This window comes from Pezoporus occidentalis, unplaced genomic scaffold (genome assembly GCF_034315485.1).
Source record: "Pezoporus occidentalis ecotype Australia unplaced genomic scaffold, CSIRO_AGI_Poc_V1 ctg63, whole genome shotgun sequence".
In the NCBI taxonomy this organism is placed as follows: Eukaryota; Metazoa; Chordata; class Aves; order Psittaciformes; family Psittacidae; genus Pezoporus; species Pezoporus occidentalis.
In genome coordinates this window covers 1,515,831-1,540,415 of record NW_026915977.1, presented here as the reverse complement: position 1 = coordinate 1,540,415, position 24,585 = coordinate 1,515,831, and the positions used below count along the sequence as shown (strand labels likewise).

General features: G+C 36.2%; 1 protein-coding gene and 1 long non-coding RNA gene across 4 annotated transcripts in view; one reads left to right on the top strand and one right to left on the bottom strand.

The window, feature by feature from the left end:
* The window catches only part of CTNNA2 (catenin alpha 2), a 440,210-nt gene that overhangs the window by 13,069 nt on the left and 402,556 nt on the right, over positions 1-24,585 (bottom strand). For 2 of the 3 annotated variants that reach the window (XM_062640068.1, XM_062640070.1), the window contains 5 exons: positions 23,527-23,640; positions 19,893-20,074; positions 17,158-17,263; positions 14,071-14,205; positions 1,704-1,847 (listed from right to left, as the gene is read on the bottom strand). In XM_062640068.1, coding sequence (XP_062496052.1) covers positions 1,704-1,847; positions 14,071-14,205; positions 17,158-17,263; positions 19,893-20,074; positions 23,527-23,640 — 681 coding nt within the window. The remainder of the gene's footprint in view (positions 1-1,703; positions 1,848-14,070; positions 14,206-17,157; positions 17,264-19,892; positions 20,075-23,526; positions 23,641-24,585) is intronic. The other variant, XM_062640069.1, reaches the window with a different exon arrangement.
* Positions 1,778-17,042, top strand: LOC134174809 (uncharacterized). The gene is made up of 3 exons (XR_009968792.1): positions 1,778-1,920; positions 14,662-14,745; positions 16,667-17,042. It is a non-coding gene; the product is annotated as an uncharacterized LOC134174809 (long non-coding RNA).

The following is a 24,585-nucleotide window of genomic DNA, read 5'->3' as shown; positions in this document are numbered from 1 at the left end:
TCTGGAAAGAACATACCTGAAATTGTCTTTAGCAACAGCAATTCTGATAAAGTTTTCCCAGTGAAACATTAGAGATTGACTAACGTGCTTTTCATTTCCTATTGGTTTGCTAGGAAAGCTAAATTTGCTAGACAAGTTCTTGGCTTTGCAAAGAAATATTTGGACTTTTCAATGTTTGATTCACTAAAGGAATAAGCAGTAGTAATAAAACTCCTTGCACACATTATTCAAAGGTAGAAAGGCTGCCACCACTCAGGAAGCCAATTTTTATATTCTTTGTCCTTATTTTTCTCTGTGACAGGAAGGGAAACAGTCATTAGTGAAAGTTTTGGTAGCTTTATAAACAAGACTTTCATTGCCCCAGAATTTCATTCATATTTCCTATGCGTTGATGCAAAGAGCATCACTAAGTCATCAGGGAGGAATATCTATCCATCACTACTGACCAACCCCCAATCCGTGTCACTGACTAGAAGATGGAATGGTCCGCATCCTATACCCAATTCCTCAAAGGCACGTAGTCACCTGAAAATAGAAGTACTTCATCAATCAGGCTATGGACCACCTCTGCTGAAAAGGCTGTGATTGCACTCTCTCTTTCATTTATAGAGTATGCGTTCCTGCCTTTTAGTGCCTTTTATCACTGAGATATGACAAGACCCCACATGGAGCTGGTAAAGAGCTTTAAATGAATAAGAACAGGTAGATTCGTGGTATTCCTAAGGGCCAAAATCTTCATATGATCTTTCTTCTGTCCTTTAGTATGAGAGCTTTGACATCTTGACAGCTTTAATAGATACCCAAGAGGCAGAAAGCAGAAAAGAAGGTCTTCGTAGTCCATCTTGTCTTTTTTAAAATGCTGAGGGATATTAAAACAGTGAAGCAGTAATACTTGGGGACAAGGGAAATAGGTTACAGGAACAGTGCTTTAAAGTAAAATGGTAATGTTTAGGTACTGACACATGAAAAACACCAAGAAATTTGGTTAGCAGTATCCCTGCCCATTCCAAGCTTTTACCACAGTAAAAATCAAATGCTTTGATTTATAATATCAAAGGTTAAATCTCAATTACATCTCCTGGGGTTTTCCTGCTTAATTTTACATCTTTCTCAATTTACTTTTGAATTTTATTTCACCTATAAAATAGGTCTTATAATTGGCCTATTGCAAATACATAGCTTCATAAACATTCTGGATAAAGCAAATAAAAACAGTAACAGAGAACAGAGAAAATAAATATCCCACTCTGTATAAACAGGCATAACCCACAGTTAATAATGATAAATAAACAAACAACACCACCTATCTTTAATCCCAAAGTTCTTTAGAAAAGTTATGGCCCATCACTACTGTAATTAAGTTAGTGGAAGTTTAGCAATTGTGTTCAAGGGGACCAGAGTCTGCCTTTTCACCATGCAAGTTAAACACTGAAGGATCAGCTTAACCAGCAGTAAACGGGCCACCTCTGCAAAGAAACATGATCATTGCTTTACGGATGTCATTAACTCTAGGAGTTCAGAACAGGAAAGAAATTATTTTCTGCAGGTCAGATGCATGCAATACATTCTGTGAGCCCTTTGGTTAATTAAAACAAAAAAAAACCAACCAAACTAAGTGAAAAAATCCCCATTCTCATGTTTTTTCCCCTCCACCCCCAGGTCTATAGAGTTAAAAGATATAGATGAGACAGGAGGTTACTCACCGTCGAGGAATCACTGCTTCCGGTCTCAAGCGTAGCTCCCTCAGCACAGGTGGGTGGGTGGGTAGAAAGTTGACTAGCCCTGCCCCCATCTATGACATCACACTCTACCTCATAAAAGGTAGTGAAAGTGCTCTGAACTCCAGTCTGATTTCCGAGAGATACAGAAAAGAGATAGTGAGAGAGAGAGCAAGAGAAAATACTGCGCCGTAGCGTAGAGGTGAGGAGAGAGGAAAACGTGTGCTGAAGGAGCTATGCTTGGTCAAGGAAACAGGGACTCTTCCACGATGAGTAACCCCGCTGTCTGGTGGTTCCTCTCACTTGCTCCCATAGCACGGGTTAAATGTGGGCCTAACAGGATTTGCTGATCAGGAAAGGGCATAAATTTTGGCACCTTTTGATGAAAATCAGAGGATAGAAAGCTCTATCCCCATTAAATTGATTGACATCAGACCAGGCATGAATTTGGTGATAATAAGCTTACAAGTAGCTTTATTTTGTGTATGGTTTTGAACAGCTGAACTGCACAAAACCATCAGCACTAATGCAAGCAGCTGAATTCCAGTGACTATAACTGGAATTTCGGTTGTGTGCACTTGTGCTGAATAAACATTACATGATCCAGACCTCTGGGCTGACCCTTGAATAGAGTAAGCCGGAGGGTAGGCCACCTACACCTCTGTACGAAGGAGGTCAGGTTTTTCTCACATTGAAAATGAGAGCTGACAAACTGTGCTGAAGGAACAAGTGAGGGAAGTATCAAAAATCTGGGCATACATTTATTTACAGAGCACACTTTAAAGTTCCAGAAAATATCAACAGAATTGCAAAGGGGTGATGTTTTTAAAGACTACATTTTTAGGCAATGACAACCTTACAGGCTGAAGCACATCTTTTTTTAAGCAGCCTCCCAGGAGGAAGGCTTAAAATGGGATATTCATTCTAATTTACTGCAAATGGAATTTTTATCATCCAAATTCTGGGAAAGCAGGTTCAAGAGTAAACATAATTGCTTATATTATCCACTGGGATTTTCTTAATAACCTAGCTGCACACTGAAATTGAAAAAATAGTATATGTTGCTGAACCTAACTCCATTAAATAAAACTGCTCAGAAAATGCGGGACTAATCAGTGCCTGGAAAGAGTGCTAGCATAAGATCCTGCCTTTTGGAAGACGAAAAATGAAAGCTCCTTAAAATCTCTTTTAAGAGCATGTATTATAAGCACACTGAGTTAATACTGATGTTTTCCCATAGTTTTTTTGTTGTTACAAGGATCATGTAAATTGTAATCTCATCATGATTATTTTTTCAGCCTTAGTAATGATTAATGTGTATGTTTGTGTGCTTTTTGTTTTTCTCTCCTTTCCTTCTATTGAAAAAACTGTGACTCATATCTAGTAGTAGTCACTTCACCTAAACAACAGAGGTCAAGTATTTTTCTTCTTACTCTTCAAACCTTTCACCTCGATCTAAAGCTGCACTATCTGAAGATGCTACTTTAAAATTTGTATTTGTGGATTTGTATTTGTGGATTTAAAAAACTCAACAATTAGTCTCGTTCAGTTGACTAAATGAAGAGCTATTGTGACTGTTAGAGATGATATATAACTTCAGGAACACAATGCAAAACTAGGCTGCATCTGAGTAATGCAAAGTGATGATAGTGCTGTGAATTTCAGTTGGTAATTGAATTAAACGTATCTGTCTTAATTCTCATTACATCCTCTTGATTTCAAGCTATTTGCATGTATGAAGACAGAGAAGAGGAAAATCACCTCTGGTACCTTGTATTGCATCTATTTATTAACATATCTGTCTACTAGCAAGCCAAGGAGAAAAGAAAAATTCAGCTTTTAAAGGCTTTACTGGTAAAAAATACCAGGCAGAATTCAGTTAATTCATAACTTAGGTAACCTATGACTTGACTATTGCACCACAGTTGTTTTTGCCAAATAAAGTAGGAACATATTTTGAATTCCTGTGACCACCGGGCCTTATGAAGCCTAAGCAAGATTCCTCATTCTGACAGAAAAGGATGTTTAGAGAATATATCCTTAAATATGAGAAATATTAATCTTGTAGTAGCAGTTCTAAGATCTCCAAAAAGAAACAAATTGTTGTTTATTGGAACAGAAGCATACAGAAGTAGCACAATTAAATCTTAGAAGACTGAATATGGCCAAGAATATTCTTCAGTAGCAACACAAGATGAGAAATACGGAGAAATACGGTAGTTTCAATCATGATAATGTGATATAAATGGTTCAATAGATTAGATAGCAGATAATACCACAGATGGTATTTTGGGGCTAGCACTGCTCAAATCTGAAGTCTTGTTTTGACCTGCTTATTGTGATATCTGTAGTTGATGAAGAGAAAAATAAGAGAAGAGCAAAAATGATAAGACTGATTTGTGAACGTACTCTAGAACACATTACTCACCTAAACTGTGAACACAAGTAGAAAGAACATACCTAACTGAAAACATTCAAAAAATGTATATACATTCAAGAAAGGAAGGAAATCTTCGAAGCGTTCTGAGGACTACAACGAAGATTAATTAAATGAATGCATGGAAATGCAAAGAGACAGTAAATGAAGACCTTTATACTCTAAAATATTTTTTTTAAGGAATGTAACTTAAGCCTAACACCATAAGAAAACTTTATGAATGCAGTTCAAGTCACTGGTTGAATCACTTGCAGCCAGGCACTAGAAATCAAGTTAAAAAAAGGGTCCATGTTCAGTGTGACATCAAAGATTTATTGGGAAAAAAAACATCAAAGTGCTTGCTGTCTTGCTTAAGAAGATGGACAGATGATGGGGAATGGGTAGGCACCACTAAGGTATCAATGGCTGCTATCTATAAAGTTTGAGCAGGGCAAGACTATGAAAAGCTGAGGAGAACCAATTGTGCAGAAACATCATAGGATACTATTGCTATACCTACAGAAGGTAGAAATGGATCTAAGAAATTGAAACAACAGCTTGAAAAGGCCATGTAAAAATGTCAAGCTGACACATTTCATGAAAGTTGGAGACCTTAACACAGACACGCCTTTGACCCAAAGATGTCCTTTTGCTGCTGCGGATCAGCTTGATGGATGAATGGAAAAATCTCTTCTGTTCATTATCTGTCATAGCTAAGGAATGATGAAATATGTAACATCCCATCTGAGACTGAGTAAAGCTGTAACGTCTCTAATTTTTTGACAATGGAAATGCTGAATCTAGTTGTAGGTATAAAAAAGGATCAAAATGTTTCTGCAGTGTTTTGGATAAGATATTGAAGATCTAATCCCATTTCATAGAGTTCTGATTTGGTCTTTGATGAGATTTAGGACATATCACTGGTATGTTTTGTCTCATTTTTTCTAGTGATACTATTACCTACCTGGTAATCTAGTTCACAAAGTACTTTTGATGATGTGTTTGTCAGAATTACAAAGAAGTGATGTTAAAAGAAAACATTTAAGAATATCTAACAGTAAGAGGTTAGGATTAATTTTTCTAATATTGGATAGGTTTTTACTTAGACTCCATATCAATGTCTTGAATATATTATACAAAACAAGCCCTTTTTTTGATGCAGCTGCTGATCAGTTATTTAAGATGAATGATGTGATGTGAGAACAGATATATTCTTCCTTTGCTCCTGCGAGTTTCATAAATAATCATAGTAAAAGTAATAATAGTATGTGTGGAAGAAATATTTCAGAGGTTAAAGATATAAGGCAACTTTTTCCTCACTCAGTTTGATCTCTTCCTAAAGGCTGTTATGACCTCCTGCATTCAATGGAAATACATTCCTATTGGGAGTTTTATTAAATACTTGGTTGTAAGCAGTTTTGTTTGGTATTTGCAATTGATTCTGCTCAGACTGGGAAAACCTGTTGATGTTTTCCCTTCAGGGCATGTCTTCTTGTCTGTGAGTGTTTCTATATGTGTGTTACTCATCTGCAACTCATGTTGTCAAGAACTGCAATTAAAGTCAAAGAAACTGAGGAGTCTGAACTGAAGCTGCTATTCTTTTAATATCTGTAAAAGCATTATTTGATATTACTTTTAGAAGTGAGATTAAGTTTTACCAAATCAAGAACATAACCACAACAGCTAAGAGAGCTACTGCTGTCCAATGTGTCCTATTGTGTGTTAAACCTGTTATGTAAATTCAGTCTCCACAATGCCATGTGTAAGAAGCCTAATTTTTATTTAAAGCCTCATGATGTACCTATTAGCAAATCTGTGCTGTGCATTAAGGAGGCCACCTGAGAATGCTCCAGGGCAGAGGAATTCTTATTTAAGACAAAATGGTGAAGCTTGGTCCCAAACCACCTCCTTTAAAGGTGGTAAAATGGGAAAAGAAGTGAACATGAGATAGCACTGAAGTCCTCTCTCTACAGTATTTTTTACAGGAATAGTCTTTTAGGATCATACCTTAGCATATGTTAGAATGAGACCTTGCTAATTATTGTAGGGCTGGTGCAGTTTGTGTATCAGAAATCCATAATATTCCTATTTCTTTCCATCTCATTCAGCATGGGTTGGAATAGGAAAACAAGCTGGATTGAAGCCATAACTGCTGTAGCAGACGAGTTTTGAATTATGGAGTGGTTATTATTTTTAAAGCAAATGCAGTATATACTGAAGCATATATATTACTATTTCCTTCAATTCTCTAATCTTTTTCTATGATCATATTTGCTTCAAGCATCAATCTTGAATCTGTAACATTTTGCTTTGTTCTCATGGGATTAAATGGCTTAACATTTGGTATCAGAAATGTTTTATTTTGCAGAAAACTCTTCTAATGAGAAATTTCAATATATGTAATCTTCAGAAACTCATGAATATTTGTACCTGATAAAGCACAAAAGCATGTTCCCTGCAGCCAAAATGCTTCTTAATAAGGATAAAAGTCTGAGCTGTCTACATTTTAACCTACCAAATGTAGACTTATTAAAGCTTGTGTGCTCCTTGTCTCCAGGAATATATTCTAATGAAGACATGTGCAGTGGAATTTTGCTTTCCAAATAAAATTCTAGACAACATCTTTCCATTTGTGCATCATATATTGTTTCATTTTCCTGTGTATCCGTGTTTGTATGTGTCTTTTACACAATGAGGTATTTCCTTAGTCCTGAAAACAGCCTTATATCAACACATTGTAGCTTCAAAGCAACTGAGATTATTTAATAAAAAATATTTTCTTGTTCAATTTGTCAGTTATGTCTTAAGCTTCATCTATTTTTTCTTACATAATGTAAACTCTGCCCATCACCAATCTACCTTCATTCTGCTGCCTTGAAGAAATAACCATAACACTAATAAAAATGAGTCAACCTCTCCATCTCCTGTGCTATTTTTTATCTGGGTCATACTTATCATTCCTCAAATGCCCAGAAACCCAGGATATGTACTACTGTCCAATCCAGCAAAACTATGTGAACTTACAAGCTTAAAAAATAAGATCCTATGGACTTTTTCACTTAGCTGAGTTAAAACACTGTGTCTAGAGGTCTCTTGTACAACTTTCAACTTGAAATTAGTTGATTGCCAACATGAGACCCACTCAGCTGCTGCACTATCTTCCTGGGGCTTTTATTCCTTCAAGGATGACAACTGCATACTCTCTTGGCTCCTGGTCTGCATTACCTTTACTGGGAAGCAAAAGGCAAGCTTTGTCTAATGAGCTAAATATTTATTATTTTTACATTTTTGAAAGAGGCATTGCAAATGGCATTAGAGCCAGTATAGATACATCTATTTATGCCTTTTTCTTTTCTATTTGTCTTGGAGCTGTTTCGTAGGATAATTAGGAATTCTTCACTGTTTCAACTTACAGAAAGCCCCAAGACAGTGTTTCTGCACAATACGTCATATATAATGAATACATGACCATGAGGGATTTTATCAGCACTCATTTTGATTAACCTGCATATAGCTCATTGATGCCTTTATCTTCTAGGAGTAGTAAATTTCATCAGTGTCAGGATGATAAATTTTTTATGTTACCATATCATCAGGTAGTCCCTTTCCTGGATAGCGTACTGAAGGATACAGCCTGTGCCAGGAGATGTTGGAAACTCCTCTATTAGTCACAAATAGAAAAGCTCAAAAATTTGTTCCAGATAAAGTCTTATCAAAATCTGTATAAGTATCATGTGATTCATAAAGCCATACATTTTGGAACAAAGTATACTTGTTACGGCTTTATTTCACCCTTTATATATCAATATGACTTTATTCAAACACATATGCAGAGGCTACTTAAATATATCTCCATCCCAAGACACAGCTGAAATGTGTCTCTATATTTCTCATTTCTTTCATTTATTCCAAAGCAGATGACATGAGCTAGTTGAATATACAGCGTAAATCAAGGTCTCTCCCCACCTAGCCCCAGCCTCCCTGTCTTTGTACAGAGCTGAAATAAAGACCTTAAGATTTTATTTTCTCTTGTTGCTGGTTCTACTAGGGGTGTAGAGATTACTATGGAGTCCAACCAACTTTATGGTCCTGACTATGTCTCGGTCCTTTCCTACCACTGCAATTCTTTGATTTCATATCTCGATATTACTTTCAGTTTGGCTTTTTCTTTCCCTGCCCCTTTCATATCTCATATTTCAAGTTCTTTGGCTTACTTCCTTACTATTTCCAAAGTCCTCTCATTTACCCAATGCTTTCAAGTCCCCAAACAAAACTTTTTTCCACCAAGCCCATCCTAAACAAATATCTTTCCATGAAGTCCACCTTTTTTGACAAAAGTTAAATTATATTCTTAGGTAATTTAGTAATTATCTGTAGAGTCCCTGGGTCCAATTTTCACTTCTCTTTACTAATTTGAGTATATTCACTTGTGTTATAGCCACTTGTCATGTATTACCGTGATGCAAACTCTAGTCTTGCAATGATGCCAGCTTAGCTATAGGACTGTGTCTCTCCTTTGTGCTGTGTAACTCTTTGAGCACCCACTCTCCAACAGCCACAAACACAGAAATTAGTTAGGAATAACTGCTCTAGCCCTCAGCTCCAAGTAAATCAAATCACTAGCAGGCAAAACACACAAAAATCTCTCAGTGATATCTATTTAGCGTTAAGTAAAGCTAGATCTTAGCTCAGGTGTTTTCTACTGAAAACACTGACAGTTTGCCAGCCCAAGCAGTCCAGCCCAGAAATATCTATAAACCCTGATATGTCAGACTATTTCTGTGAGTACACTTCACGCAACATTCTTCCATTTCTGTTATAAATGAACAGTAAAACTTATTTTCATGCTAGGTAAGTAACAGGATTAACTGTTTTGCACTCCTGGGAATCTTGAAGAAAAGGGACCCAACAGTTTTGACAATTTTCAACTGTCCAGCCAAATTTCTTTTACATAATGCTATTTTTTTTCCTGATTCAGGAGGCATTATTCCATTTACCAAACTCCAAAACAACACTTTCTCCATACTCTAAAGCATTTCCAACACAAAAGTTCTCTCTGACTGCCTATTTTAAAATAAAGGAAAAAACCCAGAAAGGCTTTCTGATGAGGGGAAATGAAATACCACTGCAGTGGCTCTTAAGTAACTGCTTACGCACATCTTAACCCAAACTCAGGGAAAGATGGCCTTACTCATTCTTAATAGCAGGTGAACTTCCAATTATCTGATTTTTCTTTGAGTCTATGGAATTGATAAGTAGCAGCTTGATACGTCACTGCCCATACACATACCAACTTGCTTTTACAGCACAAGGTAGTTCAGGGTCACTCAGCTTTAGATGAAAGAAAAGTAGGACCTTTAAAACATTTTGGATTACTAGATGCAAGATCCATAGGCAGAACTGATAGGGAAACTGTTTGCCAGCTCAACCTGTTTATTCTGTGATAAATTATGAGGCTTATTTTGTTTTGATGAGGATGAGCTGTCTCCAGTTACCTCGTTCTTATCACTGATCAAAGATAAACATACAGCTACTTTGCAGTATATCCCACATCCGTTAATAATTTTATGTATCCAACCTCCCAGTCCAACTGTTACAGGAATCTTCATAATGTCCTACCCAAAGTTAATGGGGTGGTCTAGCAATTTTGCTTTTTTTTTCCTCCAAAGTCTTCACTTAAATTCACAAAGCAAGAACTCTTAGATAGAGCTACACTCTTAAGTAAACTGTCTTTTATCTTCAACATGTTGTGAGGATCCTTCTCTTATATCATAGATGAGCCTATTATGCTAAGATAAATGAGCCTTCGAAAATAATTGGAAAATGGAAGCAGCTAAAGTATGTTTGGAGTGTGCTTTTGTTACTGAGTCACTATTTTTGGACAGTGTTCAGAGGTACATGGCTGTTACTCTGTATAACACTGCATATCTATCTGGCTCAGAAGTTTAAGACAAATTTGGGCAAATTTCTGATAATAAAACTGATTATATCTGTAGATTCTTAAATCAAACCTGACCACAATAGGGATAAGGGATTTTCTCAGATTCTGTTCAATCTGATCTTGCAGGAAAGACTGTAGCAAAGCTACTACCATAAAGAGTTTTAAAAAATGCAAGCTCAGAGCCTAAGCGGAGTAGATACATGAGCTGATCAGCTTCAGAGCAGCAGTAAACAGAACAAGTGGATATTTATTCTAGAGGAAGAAATGAATATACAGATCTGCTTTATTGTAATGGTCTAGCTAACAAAAGTCAGACAGGAATACTAAAACATGAGGCAGCCCTAGCGTTAGAAGACTGGATTTCTATCCAAATAACAAACGTCATGGTTAAAATCAACTCTATTCAACAAAAGTAGCTGCCACAAAAAGGCTATTTGTCAGTAACAGCTAAGTATATGAAAATGTTATTTACTTCATTGAGAGTAGCATATGCTCAGCACCTCAGAGAATTCATTCCAGTACAGTGCAACTGATTATGAAGCAAATACACATTACATTAAATAAACCAAGGCAAGAGACAAAGAAAATTATTTTGAAGTTCTTTTAGCCTGTGATTTTAGTAAAGGAGGTTGCTTATTCTTAGAGGGGAATTAGAAATTGAATATTCAACTTGAAAATTACAGAACCATATATCTGTTTCTGGACCAAGGTCAGAGAGGCTTTTATTAGGAACAAGGATTTTAAAATATATTAATTTTATCTAACTTCCTCCTCACCCCTTTACTTCACTTTCTTTTCTGTAATCTTCTTCAAGTTTACAAGGCTTTGCACTGAAGAACAGGTATCACACAGTTGTTTCTTATTTTACTTTTCAAAACTCAATTGGAATCAGGAGTTAAGAGTCTCACCTTGTAACATAAAGGACCAAATCAACAGATAGTCTAAATTTGCCTCGCACCATTAATATGAATAAGGTTAGGGTGATGTATGCTAACTCTCAATTGCCAGATCGCACTTATCTGGTGAAAATAATTTTGCTATCTGCATGCAGGGAATCTGATGGGAAAGATCAAAGGAGAGAAATAGCTGGGGGAAAAGGAATGGAAGAAGGAAAAGGAAAAACAACAGTGGGTTCTTTACTGAAATCAAAATGTACACTTCAGGAGTGTCATTTTCTTACTTTTAGATCTGGTTTTCTATTTGCAGCAAAGTCAATGGTGCCAAAAAGAACCACTTCGTATGCTATACTAGTATCATATCAATCTATAGAGGAAAAAGCAAACAAGATCAGCTTTATGCTTATTTTCAGAGATAAACCATATAGAACTACTGAATCTTGGGGGGGGGGGGGGGAGAAATAGAAGTTTCACCAAAAGATAAATAGCACATTATATGTTATGTACACAGTATTTCTGGAGTAGTTGCAACACATTTTTCTCTAAGAACTGTGAGAACTGTGGGGTGGCTTTCATGTGTTTTTTTAGGTTTCAACTGGTTTATGTCTCTTTCCTTTTTGCATAAATATACATATGCCCATATGTATTCATACACTCATATGCATACAATTATTTTAATTTATAAATATATATTAATATTTTTAATAATGAAAAAATTCAAGCAGAGATTGTACTTCCCACAAAAGTTTTGAATCATAACTCGTCTTTTGGATCAATCTGAATTATACTGTGGTTCTTTGAAAGCACAGTAATAAATTGCAATGTTGTAATATATTGCAGTGCTTGATATTTACATCAAAACACATAAATATTGTGCATTCACATAAACTTACTTCTGTAGCTTGGGAAGCTTGAATTCTGGGTTTGTGTTGAACTTCTAACATTGTACTGTATGCAAGTTGCCAAATAACGGTATTTCATTTTAATGTAAATAAAATACTGCTTATTTGTAATTGGCTATCCAAGAGAAAATGAAGAAGAAGATGGAAGCAGAAGCAGCAAGTAGACAAGCAGATGTAGATGTGCAGTTGGATACCAGATCCCTGGATAGCAAAGGAGCATACAGTACCCAGCACCTTGAAGATAAACAGCTTGGAAAATACTATCAGGAAAGCACTGTACTGACGTGTTACCTCGGATAACACGATACTGCTCTCAAAGAGGGATGTGCATGAGTTTATCTCTCTCTATCACCTCCTGTTCAGAGCAACCACAGAAGAAGCAAGTTGGGCAATCTCAAAATTTTCTGTATGTCAGTAGTCCGAGTCTTTGGAACAGACCCAAATAATTGCTGTGGTGGAAGCTAGTTTTGCCTTTGCAACTGACTGTGAAACCCCAACTAAACAGAAACACAATGATGATGAAGCCTGGTAAGCAGCAGATGCTAACAATGCCAGACTGGAAATGATGAAGTCAAGCAGTTTGGCCACTTAAATTTCACAACGGATGGTGATGTTCCAGGAACGAATAGATGCTAGAGATTCACAATGACTTATTCAGCATCCACATACACTGAATAAAGAGACTTGAAAAAGAAACACACACAACCACAAAAGCCAAGCTGGTAGAAGCACTGATTTGGGTAATTGTTATAGATAGATGAATATGACAATTCAATGCGTATGAAAAGCTGGACCCAGATGGCAGTAGGTAAGAAAAGATCATAGCATTTACTATGCAGCATAGATGTCAGCGATACAAGGACAGATCACTCCATTTATATCAGGGAAATGGAAGAAGATCTTTTCATTGCTGTGGGAAGATCAAGGTATTAAAATTACATGCGTACATAAGGCAAGAAGCAAAGACCAATTTCAGGACAGACACAGGAACACTGAATTAACTCCTTTTACGACTGTATGTATGACTTTAGGATGTTCGATCCAAGAAAGCTTGGCAAATGTTTAAGACCTTCTATAGTGTTTTGCAAAAAATTGAAATGTTATGTAGTTGAGAACATTTGCGTTGACTTCTGATATGTTTGAGGAAGTCCAGTGATTTCACTGGGGAACCTTATGGATGGAATAAAAGGCACAAATTAGTTGCCCTAAAAATCTTCGTACTTGATTGGGCTTAAACAATTAGAGGGTGCTTTTTCAAAACCACACCTGCAAACAATCTTATTTCAAGTATCTTGGGCCTCACAAATCACCAGTGTTTTGAAAACACACTCAGGAGAGTGGAACATCCATTTACATTCGTATGGTCTGTATTTGAGTTAGAAGGTAACAAAAGTGTCGTGGGGTTAATACTAGGGTGATTAGTTATAAAACCCCAAGAAAATAATGAAGAGCAGCAATTGTTACTGCTTGGTTCTAGTAATCTCCCAAAGGCACAGAGTCCAACATTAGGAGAAGAGAAGAAATAATAGTTCAAAAATATAGGAAACTCATTGTTTATAATATTACTGCTGCTGCATATTCCTGCCTTTATTTCTAAAAAAGATTGTGTGCAAAAACTTTGTGGTATTCACTGAAAATAACTGAAATAACTGGGAATTAGAGTGTATAATCATTGTGCTTGCCAATAGTATTTGAAAACAGCATGTGCATCAAAACTTTAAATATTTTGCTGGCCTTCCAGATTTTTTGCTAAACCTAGTGTGCATTGGAACCTGAGTGAATGAAATCCCATTAGTCATCACCATCTTAACAATATCCACTTCATACAGAGCTGGCTTCTGCACAGAGGAAGGAAATTACCAGTACTAACAAAGGAAAGAAGATTTATAATGAGCAAATATACAAAAGCTCCAAATAATTATAATATTCACAGCTTGGCAATGACTTCCTAGGCTATGAAATTACTTTTCTTTGGGAAGAATGAAGATTTTACAAGGTTAGTATAAACTAAGGGTAAGTAGAAAATCAAATTGCTCTATGCAAGTTATTGTAAGGTCTGAAATAATGGCGATAACATTTAAAGAAATTTGCTTATGAAACACTATATTTTTGTTTTGTACATTATTGCCATCAAAAATGCTCCTTTTTCAAGTGCTACAAGGGAAATATAAATGGCTAAATACAAATACCAACTTACCCCTGACACAATAAGTTCGCCGCCCAGGTTCTGAACTTCTGCCTTCACTTTACTGCAGATGTTGAGTTGGTGGCAGTAGAGGGCAATGCGCTGCAGGTAGGCCAGCAGATCCTGTTTGCAGGCTGAGTCCGGGCACTGCAGACAAAAGAAACATTTAAATAGATGTAGCTGATTATGTTTGATTATAGAGAGGCACTCAGAGGAAACAGTGGCAACGTGTGTGTATTACCTGAATCCATATCACTTCATCTACTTGATGAAATGTGAAAATTCAAACTCTACCTTTCATTTAACTGAAGATTGATGAATTGTAACCTGAAGATGCACTATATCTCTTTGCAAAAAGAAGAAATCTCTCTGTTAGCCACTAATGAAAGGCAATGAAAATAAGATGATTGCTGTGTTTGAGGCTGAGATTCATTTATGGTACAGTTTGTACAGAACAGAAGAAACTATTGATCAGCTGAAAGCCCAAGTTTGATGTGAAACTCCAGGCTGGCTTCTGGGTGTTGAGGTTAAGTTAAATTCCACATAAACCCAATTCTAACTGGTTGCATCCAGTCTAATGCCAACTCCTGACTATGTTGCCAGGTTCCCTGATATTTGTGTAGACCTTCAGAGGACACAGCAGAAACCAGTACCATTTCTGACACGCTAAAGACTCAAGAGGCAGAGGTGAGACTGCTTAGGTTTGGTAGTGACAGATTTGGTAAGCTTATTGTTAATGCATAAATACATTAATTTGTGCCAGAAGGATATTACTTAGTAAAGTGTGACATATTACAGATTCTCTCAGCAGATGACATCAGTCTGGCAGCCCTTCTGAAGAACACAATAAGATGAATCGGTCTCTCTGCATGTCTAATGGATACCTTTTCATACTAGAGGGAAGGCTATCTACAGTCCTGTACCATTTTGGATGCTGTGTATCTCAAATGCATTTTGATATGAGTTACATTAGGTCAAATGTGGCAGACTCAGTGAAATCTTTATAATCAATATAACTAGAAAAGGCCCAAGTAAAATTTATTCATAGTCTCTTGGACCCTTAATAGAAACTGCATCATCTCCTGTAATATCAACAGCATAATAAACAACACTCCTGTAGTTAACATTCAAGGTCTTGCCTCAAGAGAACAGACCTCAGTAATTCACTCTGATGAAACATTGCTAAAAGGGTCTATTGCTAACTGCATGTCTCCAACAGATACTTTTTGGAGCTACCCAACAAAGTCCAACTGACAATGTTCTTTGAATGTAGAGCTTGGGGAACAGAGTTTGAGCAGGTCTTTTTAGCACCTTACAAAGTTTATGCTCAATTTTTATAAAATATTAACAGAGCACTTCAACAAAACCTGATGGAATAAAACACACACGATTCATAAAACACACACGATTCAACAGCATCACAACCTCTGACTTGAGGTGACTGCTTTAGCCCCAATAGCTAAGGCTGGCAAGGAATATGTTTGCAGTGAAGTAGTTGCTTATATTATCTATAACTCTGAAAGCAGTCACTTTGCTTTTTTTTTTCACCCTTTAAAGCCAACAATAAACAAAGCTGAAGGTTCATTGCGGCTGTTAGGTTTAATCTGCTCTATACTTATGGCAATGCTATAATGCCTTTCTTTCTAAGCTGCTACATCTTTCAGGCATGAATCCTTAAGAGACCTTCTTCTTGCTGGTGACAATTTAATACAGAAATATTTACCCTACTCTTGAGTCTATGAACTGAAAGAAATGAACTTTAAATACATCTAGAGAGCTGAGAAAGCTGTAAATATAAGTAGCTTGGAGTGAATGAAAGTGTAAGATCTCTCTCATTGGAACAATAATTAAAAATGCAACTGTCCATAAAAAGTTTATATTTCATGAGTGTCTCCAAAGTTCTGTAAAATATCATTAAAGTGCAGGCATTAAGACAAATACTTCATTCTCACAGTGACTTTACTCCTTATGATTAAAGTGTGCATGTTACAGTCTTCTGAAATCTAAAATGTGACTCAAGCCAGTGCACTCTAAGCATAGCAAGTCACTTTGCATTTCTTTCTTTAAAATATTCCACCTCTGCAAATATTGTATAGGAGGGATTTCAGCTGACAGATGGATTTCTTCTTTCTTATGCTAAAACGATCAGATGCTACATTTGAGAGACTGGAATGGGTTAACTACAGGAAAAGTGCTTGCTGATACTGAAGAAATCCTAACCCCAAATTTCTGAGGTTATACGAAAATGGGCCCCTTCAGGTTTCTTGCCGCTCTGGCCCATATTTCCCGGCAGGATGTGTTACACACTATGAATTGCTTACTTGAAGAAATACTTATTTTGAAAAGACAGACTAGAAGCAAAGAAGAGATCAGTTTCCACTTCCAGCAAAATTTCTTCTGATGACAACCGAAAGGAAAGAAATTATAGGAAGTTTACAAGGGAAAAAACAGTTGAATTTAATTTGCCTCAATCTAAAATTAGCTACCTAGAAACTAGATTTGAAATTTGGCTTTTGATTTTTCACATGATGCTTCCTTTTGCTCTCCAGATGGATAGATAATCCAATCTGCAAGAAAGGGGCTGAATATAGCAAATTTATGTTTCCAGTTGTGACATGAATTTGGGGCTGAGGACACAGCCCCTAGAACATGGAACAGCTGAAAGCACAGCACAAAGCAGAAGCAAGGGAGTCAGGTAATCTTGAATCTTGAAAAAGATGTGTGCCATATCAAGGGAAATTGCTGGAAGAATAAGCTGAAAAGAATATAAGGATACCCAGGCATATGGCAAGAGTAAAAGAACATCCAAATCTCTCCTGTTTTCATGACAGCAAATATATGTCTAATTCTAATACAATTGCCTGGGTCCAGAAGTGAGGCTGTGGAACAATTCTGAGCTTTAAAGAAACTCATTTATGACTTTCCTGTACTGCAAAACCCAAGCTGATTGGTATATAAGAAAGAACTTATATTCAATAGGTAGATCAATAACCAGGCAGTGACTTTCAACAGGTAATATTTTGCCAAGATAACCTTTCCCTGCAAAAGGCAACTCATTGATAGAGGTCACATTATATATCTGCTCATTTTTGTTATTACCTGATCAGCTACAGCCCGTGCCAATTTGTCCATCCTTGATCCTGCCTCTGCAATCTTCTTGGCTGCATTAATGACATCTGATGTATTCTTCAGGGGGCCTTTACCTCTGTGAAATGCAATACAATTATGCACAATCTAAATAAATCATGAAAGGCAACAGTTTTAGTGACCCTGTTTAGTGTTTGATTTTAAAATAGTAACATAAATGGCTCCTTAATTTATTACAATTTCACCTTTTAACTACTTTACAGAATAGCTTGATTAAGAAATTGGTCTGATATATTTCCTCCCTCCTACAAAATGCCTCACTAGCAATTTAATCTGATGGCACCTTCAAGCACATGAGCCATACTTAATAGTAGATGCATTTTTAAGTGCTCATTAAGCCAAAATTCTTTCTGGAATACACAACTATTTCAAAATCATCTTATTCCCAAGCCAGTGCTAAATGTTAAGCCTGTCATGTCTACAGCAAGTATGGCACATTTTAGAAAAACTTTTTAGTCGATTTTTTGTCAGAAAAAGAAGATATGTGAAGCATAATCCTTATGTTACACTTAAACCATTTATAATTAGCTTTACGATTGATCTTTCACTATGCTTTAATGATGATGTACAAAACTCTGATTTTAGCCGTTAAAGTTACCAACATGTATCTGGACAAACAGTAAAAAGTCACTGCAGACAGAAATTTGTTTCAGACTCAAAACTTTAATCCTGTTTGTAATAATATATTTGCTACTGCTCCTGAGAATGGCTTAGTTGGAAGTGAATTGATTTTCCTTATTATTCTTTTCTTATACTATATGGAGAAAGGCGGCTTAAGACACTCTAAACAGCTACTGAAATACAAGTATCCCACTTCTGTTGAACTGTAGGAAAAATCCTTCATAGTGACCTCAGATGCTTCTAAATTAATCACATCAGCAGATCTTACTGTCACAAACACTTTGCATTTGTAAAATTATTCTATTTTAACAGTGCTGAGGTTACAGTCAACCAAAAAAGGTGTGAAAGGCTTTGTTCTGTTTCAATGAGATATATTAAACAAGCTTTTATTGAATCTGATGTAGGCAGAGGTGCTCTTTGATTTATTTTTCTTTAATTTACTTCAAATGAGACAGTAGTTTTCACTCATTCTCCTATTAGTTCTGTTCTTTTGATGGTAGAAAATGTAATTACAAAACTTTCAATTTGATGTTCAATGTATCAGAGATTATCCAAAATTGCAAAAAATTGTTCATACTCTGGGCTGCTGCTTTAGAATGTTATATTTTCCTTCCATGAAATGATGGTTCTGTTTGGATGGTTTTTCACTCTGGTTTTGGGCAGAAGGATCAGCGACCCAAAGAAAATACAACTATGCAAGTAATTAAGATTCATCTAAAATATCACAATTTAGAAGAGGTTGTACACTGTCATTTGCTATATAGGAGTGGTGAGTCTACTGCAAAAAAAGTAGCTGTAAAAGCACAAACTGAGGGAAAAACAAATAGGCTGAGAGATTAATTACTTAGAAAAAAGTATCGTAACAATCTATTAATGTAAGCAAACTTTCTAGATGCTTATTAAATTTAAAATGGATAAAAATGTTTGCTGTTGCCTATCACCAATTAACTAACTATAGAAGTGCAAATAGTAGAGCTATTTGCAAATTAATGGTATTTAAACACCCCCGCATCCATCCATCCATCCATCCATCCATCCATCCATCTACCTATCTATCTACCTATCTATCTATCTATCTATCTATCTATCTATCTATCTATCTATCTATCTATCTATCTATCTATCTATATCAGGTATGTGCAAACACTGTATTGTCAATGCAGAGACTGTCTCCCTCTGAAATGGGTTGAAGGTTCCTCCAGACACAGGGCATGCAATGAGCTGGAGATTAAGAAATCTCTTCGAGCACCCAAATGGGATGAATAAATGGATGTTTTATTTTAATTCTGAAGGAAAACATGAAGATTTTTGTCCAGTTTTGTCTAATCACATTTTGATAAGTACCATTTAAACTTTTGAGCTCACCTTAAAAATAATCACTGAAAAAATGTTAATTTATTATGGTGATCTGCAATTCAAAGAATCTTGTGAAATGTTCTCCCTGGTGAGACAGACAATATGACTATATATAAACAGAATTCTTTTGTTTAAATGAGATCACTAATGAATGGCCTTTTGATGCTTTGCAATTAGGGAAGAACAAGGCATCAATAGAAAGAAGAAATGAAAGCAAAAAAAAAATTCGTTGCTGTCAGGCTCCAATAAGGTATTAGATCAAAACAGTTTCATTTCATTTGGGATTTTTTTTTTTTTTACGGAGTTCAGCATTCAAAGTTATATAAATAGTTTTGCCATTATTTTTGATTGACACAAATTGTATTGAAATGTTGAAAGTTCAGAGAAGCACATGCATTTATATGGGTACTAAATGAAAAGTCAGTTGAGCGTCTGTAAGGTTACAGACTATCTTTGCTGCCGAAATTCAAAATGATTTGCAAACAAAACAGGTATGCAAATAAGAGAAAAACTTTATGTGATTAATCCCTTTTGGAGAAGTACCCAGACCAGTTATGTGTAGAGAACTGTAGAGCCTACCCTGTTATGTATGATGAGTGTTACCTGGCTTTGCATCCCCCAAAACACATCTTAATAGCAATAAATTGCAACAGAAAGGAAAGGTGTGGGATGTCTGAAGAAGTTCTCAGCACAAGATGTTTTGTCCTTACCTAGTAAAGTCTGTCATTTCCATCATAATCATGCACATCTGCTTTGCCAGCACAATGATGTCATTACCGCTGTCATCCCACTTGGCCACCTCAGCATCCAGTTTGCTCTTTTCTTGGTGGAATATCTCCACCTGCTCGGCAATCTTAGCCTTCTCCTCCTGGGGAAGCTGAGCCATGATAGCCTGGAGAAAAAGTGGAAGAAGATGGAGATGATAAAATGAAAGTTAGAAAATGTACATTTCCAGTGGACTAAACGGCATTCTAGTTTCTCTCAGTTGAAGATGTCAAGGAAAATCCAATGGAAACTTGATTTATGTTAGGACAGGCAAAACCAAATTCACAGGATGCTTATAGCTCTTTTTGTACCTTAAAGAATTAAAAAGCTATATATGTGATGCCATGATATACAGATTATTCACCAACCAATACAGGAAGATTAAAGAAAATTCCTATTCAATTTATCTTTTAGGAAAAACAAAATGAACAACATCTATGGGAAAGGCAGACTAAATTGTCAGTGCTGGGTTCCCCAGTCTCATTCTCTGTCAGAAAGAGGTTTTCTGTATAACCCAACACTAAAATAATCTATGACATGTAAGATAATGCATTTGAAGTGGATTGTAATGAATGTACCTTTCAATAATGTTTAATGGTCTATTTGTCTCTTGGAGGATATGCAAAAAGGCACTACACAGGTTGATCCTAATCTGCCTTGACATTATCAACAAAGCAGAAAGCTCCCCAACCCCCACAAAAAGACAAAAGAAAACCCTACAAAATTATAATAATTACTTTTGAAGATCAAATGGACACTTCCAATAATCATTTCCAAGTTGAGCTCCTATTTGGCTTTAGGGGTTCTGAAGCCCACATTATGCATTTAATGGGGTGTGACACATGCTTAAGTGTCATTACATTTTTTCTTGTTTATGTCACTTTCAATCAGCTGAAGTCTTTTTCTACATATTCTTAAAATGCTCTTGGCTTTTAAAAATTCATAATTGACCTTTTCCAAACCCGGAATGAAGAAAGGGCTATAAACAGGAGATCAGAAAATGAGAAATTTGCAAGTTAATCAAATTAAAATTCAACATGAGTTTTAATTAGGCCTTATCAATGTAACTCAGCAGTTTTAAATGTTAGCGTGTTAGTTTTTTCACAGGAAAAATGCCATGTAAGTCTAATAAATAAATACAGAAAATACACATAAAAAATAGAACACGAGAATTAACTGAAATTTAAGAGAATGTGATAGGAGTAGTAAAATTTGGAAAGCAAATCCGTATGCCTTACATGTGGTTTCTTTCTGTGGGAAACTTTACCCGCACTTCTTTTAAACTCATACACAATGTTTTAACATTTCTATTCCAGCTACAGATGTGTTTTCAAAGAAGCTACATCCTGCAGCAAATGCAGTTCATATATTCAAGTTTTATTTCTATTTAGTCTTTCTACTGAAGTACGAATAGCCTTATGGAGTAAGCATATTAAAAAAATCCATTACATTCCACAAATAAAAATCTTTTTTTTTACTTTCTTTTAATACAGAAAAGGTTCAAACAAGATGCTGTTTTGCTTAGCAGACTCATTTCAATGAGTCACTCAAGACTGGAATGGGCAGCTTCTGCTTACCAGGTTTTCATTTTAGGTTTTCATTGTTTGCTGCTTCTTGTGACATATTGCATTCTACATTCTTCAGGAATGGGACTGTCTTTATAATATATTCTGTTTATACAGTGTGTAGCTGATCAAAGCAGAAGGTTTTAAGTGCAGCAGTGATAATAACCACAATAAATGCAATAGAATTTAAGACTCCTAAGTCCCTAGGTGAACTAGATTCTTAGTAAAAATATTACTGCAGTCCTTACTTGGTTTTCAGATCAAGAAAGGATGTTATGCTACCCGATCCTAGATGAAATGAAACAAAAACAATAAAAAAGACTGTGAAATAACTATATTGTATCTCAATTCTTTGGTACCTGGGACTTACTTTATTAGTCAATTCCTTAAATATATAAAACTGGACTTTTTGCTCTCTAAAATATAAAGTTCCCCAAATATAGTCAACTACATCCCGGACACAGTTCTGTCACTGTTCTCAGGGTAAGAGATGCAGGTATCATTCTGCGATTCCCCTGACTGCGTGGTTTCCAGTGCCAGTTCACCCAGATCTCCGAGATTGGACCTACAATCCACCTGCTCTTCATAGAATCATAGAATAGTTAGGGTTGGAAAGGACTTTAAGATCATCTAGTTCCAACCCCCCTGCCTGCCACTAAACCATGTCACCCAAGGCTCTGTCCAACCTGTGTAGTGATATATACGATATGCCCTTCATACGCAAAGACAAATTTGTTTTGTCCTGGGGATGAAGTGATAGAAACCCAGTTTTTCTGACTCACAGAATGGTTTATTTACCATGTATATCAAATATTGAGGGAAATTAAGACAAAAAGAAACCTCTGCCAATTCTACTGTACCTAAGACTCACATTACTCTGATACCTGTAAGTAAGCTTCCTTTAGATTTGCATCACTCTACTGTTTCTTTTCAGGGTGTAAAATATTTGTGTTAAGCCCTAACATGTTGTGGGTCTTTCACAGTAAATAAAACATTCTCTTTCCTGGCCCTCTTAATTGACCATTCAAAGCATCATTGCCTTTTGGTGTTCAGATTCTCAGCACTACAAATCATCTTCCAGAAGTCACCGTTCCAGTTACCAGCTTTTGCTACAGTGTTTGAGTGTGTGTGTGTAGGATGGCTCTCATTTAGTGTACTACTTTTAACACTTATCCAAAGAAACTGCAGACCTGTGCAAAACATCCATGAAAATCACTCCCAGTTGCCTACTGGTTCCATAATGGAAAATCTTAAGGCTTTTCTTTAAACTCTCTTTCCAGTCAAATATATTTTCATGATGTTTTTTACCCCCCAAATTCTATTCTGATGTGGGCTTTGTTTGGGTTTTTTTTCTTTACTAAAAGCCTATTTAGTAAAAGCCAAGCATTCATCAGAGGGTGGCATAATCCTGAGCGTTAACAAACTTCACTTCTCTAGCACCTGTGATCCCTGAAGCACTCATCAGCTTAATTTCCAATCCCCATGCAGAAGCTGAGGTCGCAAATCACAGTGACTGGAGTTTATCATGATGTAATTACCCTGGTAAAATTACATTGACTCAGTAACAAATGTCTTCAATTACAATTAAATTACAGGGACTACTCGGTAGCTTAAACAGATCTTCTTGACAGGTTTGCACACTGGGAAACATGACTAATGTAAGATTTCTCTGGATACAGCACATGGTGCCCTGATAGGAGGGGTTTTTTTTTGTTTTAATTTGCTGACTACTCCCATGGTTTCAGCACATTCCAAACCTGCAAGGCCTTCTCTTACAGCACTAGCTGGAGCAAACAGCTGATACAAGGCATCACATAAACCTGAGGAAGATCATTCAATAAAGTTAGTGCTTTTCAAATAGGTGAGACATGAAAAACCTTTAAACAGGTCAGCTTAGACCTGTCCTTTTTTAAGTGATCCTGAAGATTTGAAATCATTGCATTGCTTTCTGAGGCACAGCTTTTTATTTGCAGCTATTCAGACACTTAATTCAGTGCGTGTGTTCTATACTCACCCTTGCACTCTGGCCAGCAATAAGCTGGTCATCTTCAGTCTGAACACTTGTTCTGCTGCGAACATCATAATCTTCCTGTTCAAAGTCTGAATCATCCTCTAGCTCCTCAGGGGTCTAGAGGGAGGGAAACAGTGAGAGAAAGCACAAGAGAGGAGATGACAAACATAGAAAAGGATACAGACAAAGTCCTATGTACAGTAAGCTCTTATTTCATTGACTACATGCCCAGGAAATGCTGTTTCTCTTTCCTCTTAAATTAACTTGTCTGCCCCAGCAGTCAAGAACTGAAATTGAATTGTCTTAAAAATTAAGTTGTTTCAATTCTAGTTTTCTTTACAAATGACATTTATCATTACCTTGCTGCAACTTCCCTTAACTCTGTTAACATGATGAATGCAGTTCCAGGAACAAATATCCTTTGGAAACACTAACAACCGGAATGCAGTATTTAAAAATAATGTTACTGCATAAATAAATGGACACTCATACTATTACTGGAATCTCCATGTAATCTTCAAAAGAGAAAGCAAGTACCTAGGAAAAAAATAATTAACATCCTGGAATAAAGCAAATAAGTTAGTTCCCCTTGAGAGAAAATATAAATTATGAAACAAATGTAAAGTTTATAATTTGCTTTATCGTGTAGGTTCACGTGGTTCTTTTCAGATACAAAACTTTGGAATTTGCCTTATCCCCTAAACTGAAGCAACATTTTCTCGATTGCTGCAGATGATTTGAGGGGCAGATTGATCAGATCTACTTACATGTATGCTGGCTTCAGGTTGTTTAAAATGTTGGAGGAAGGAAGAAAAAAGGTAATTGTTGGATCCATTTATTTATTTTTTTACCTTCTAGCAAAAAAAAATCAGGAGCAAAAAAATAATTCCATATATATATATACACAGAGAGACAGCCTACCTTAAATCACTATTTAGTACTATATTTAATATAGATAGTGCGAAACCAGAAATAGCCTTTAGAAGGAAGTTTACTTTCCAATTTTGCGCTTGAATAGCATCTAGTACAACAATCTAGCCACAAGTAACTTTTGTAGGTACA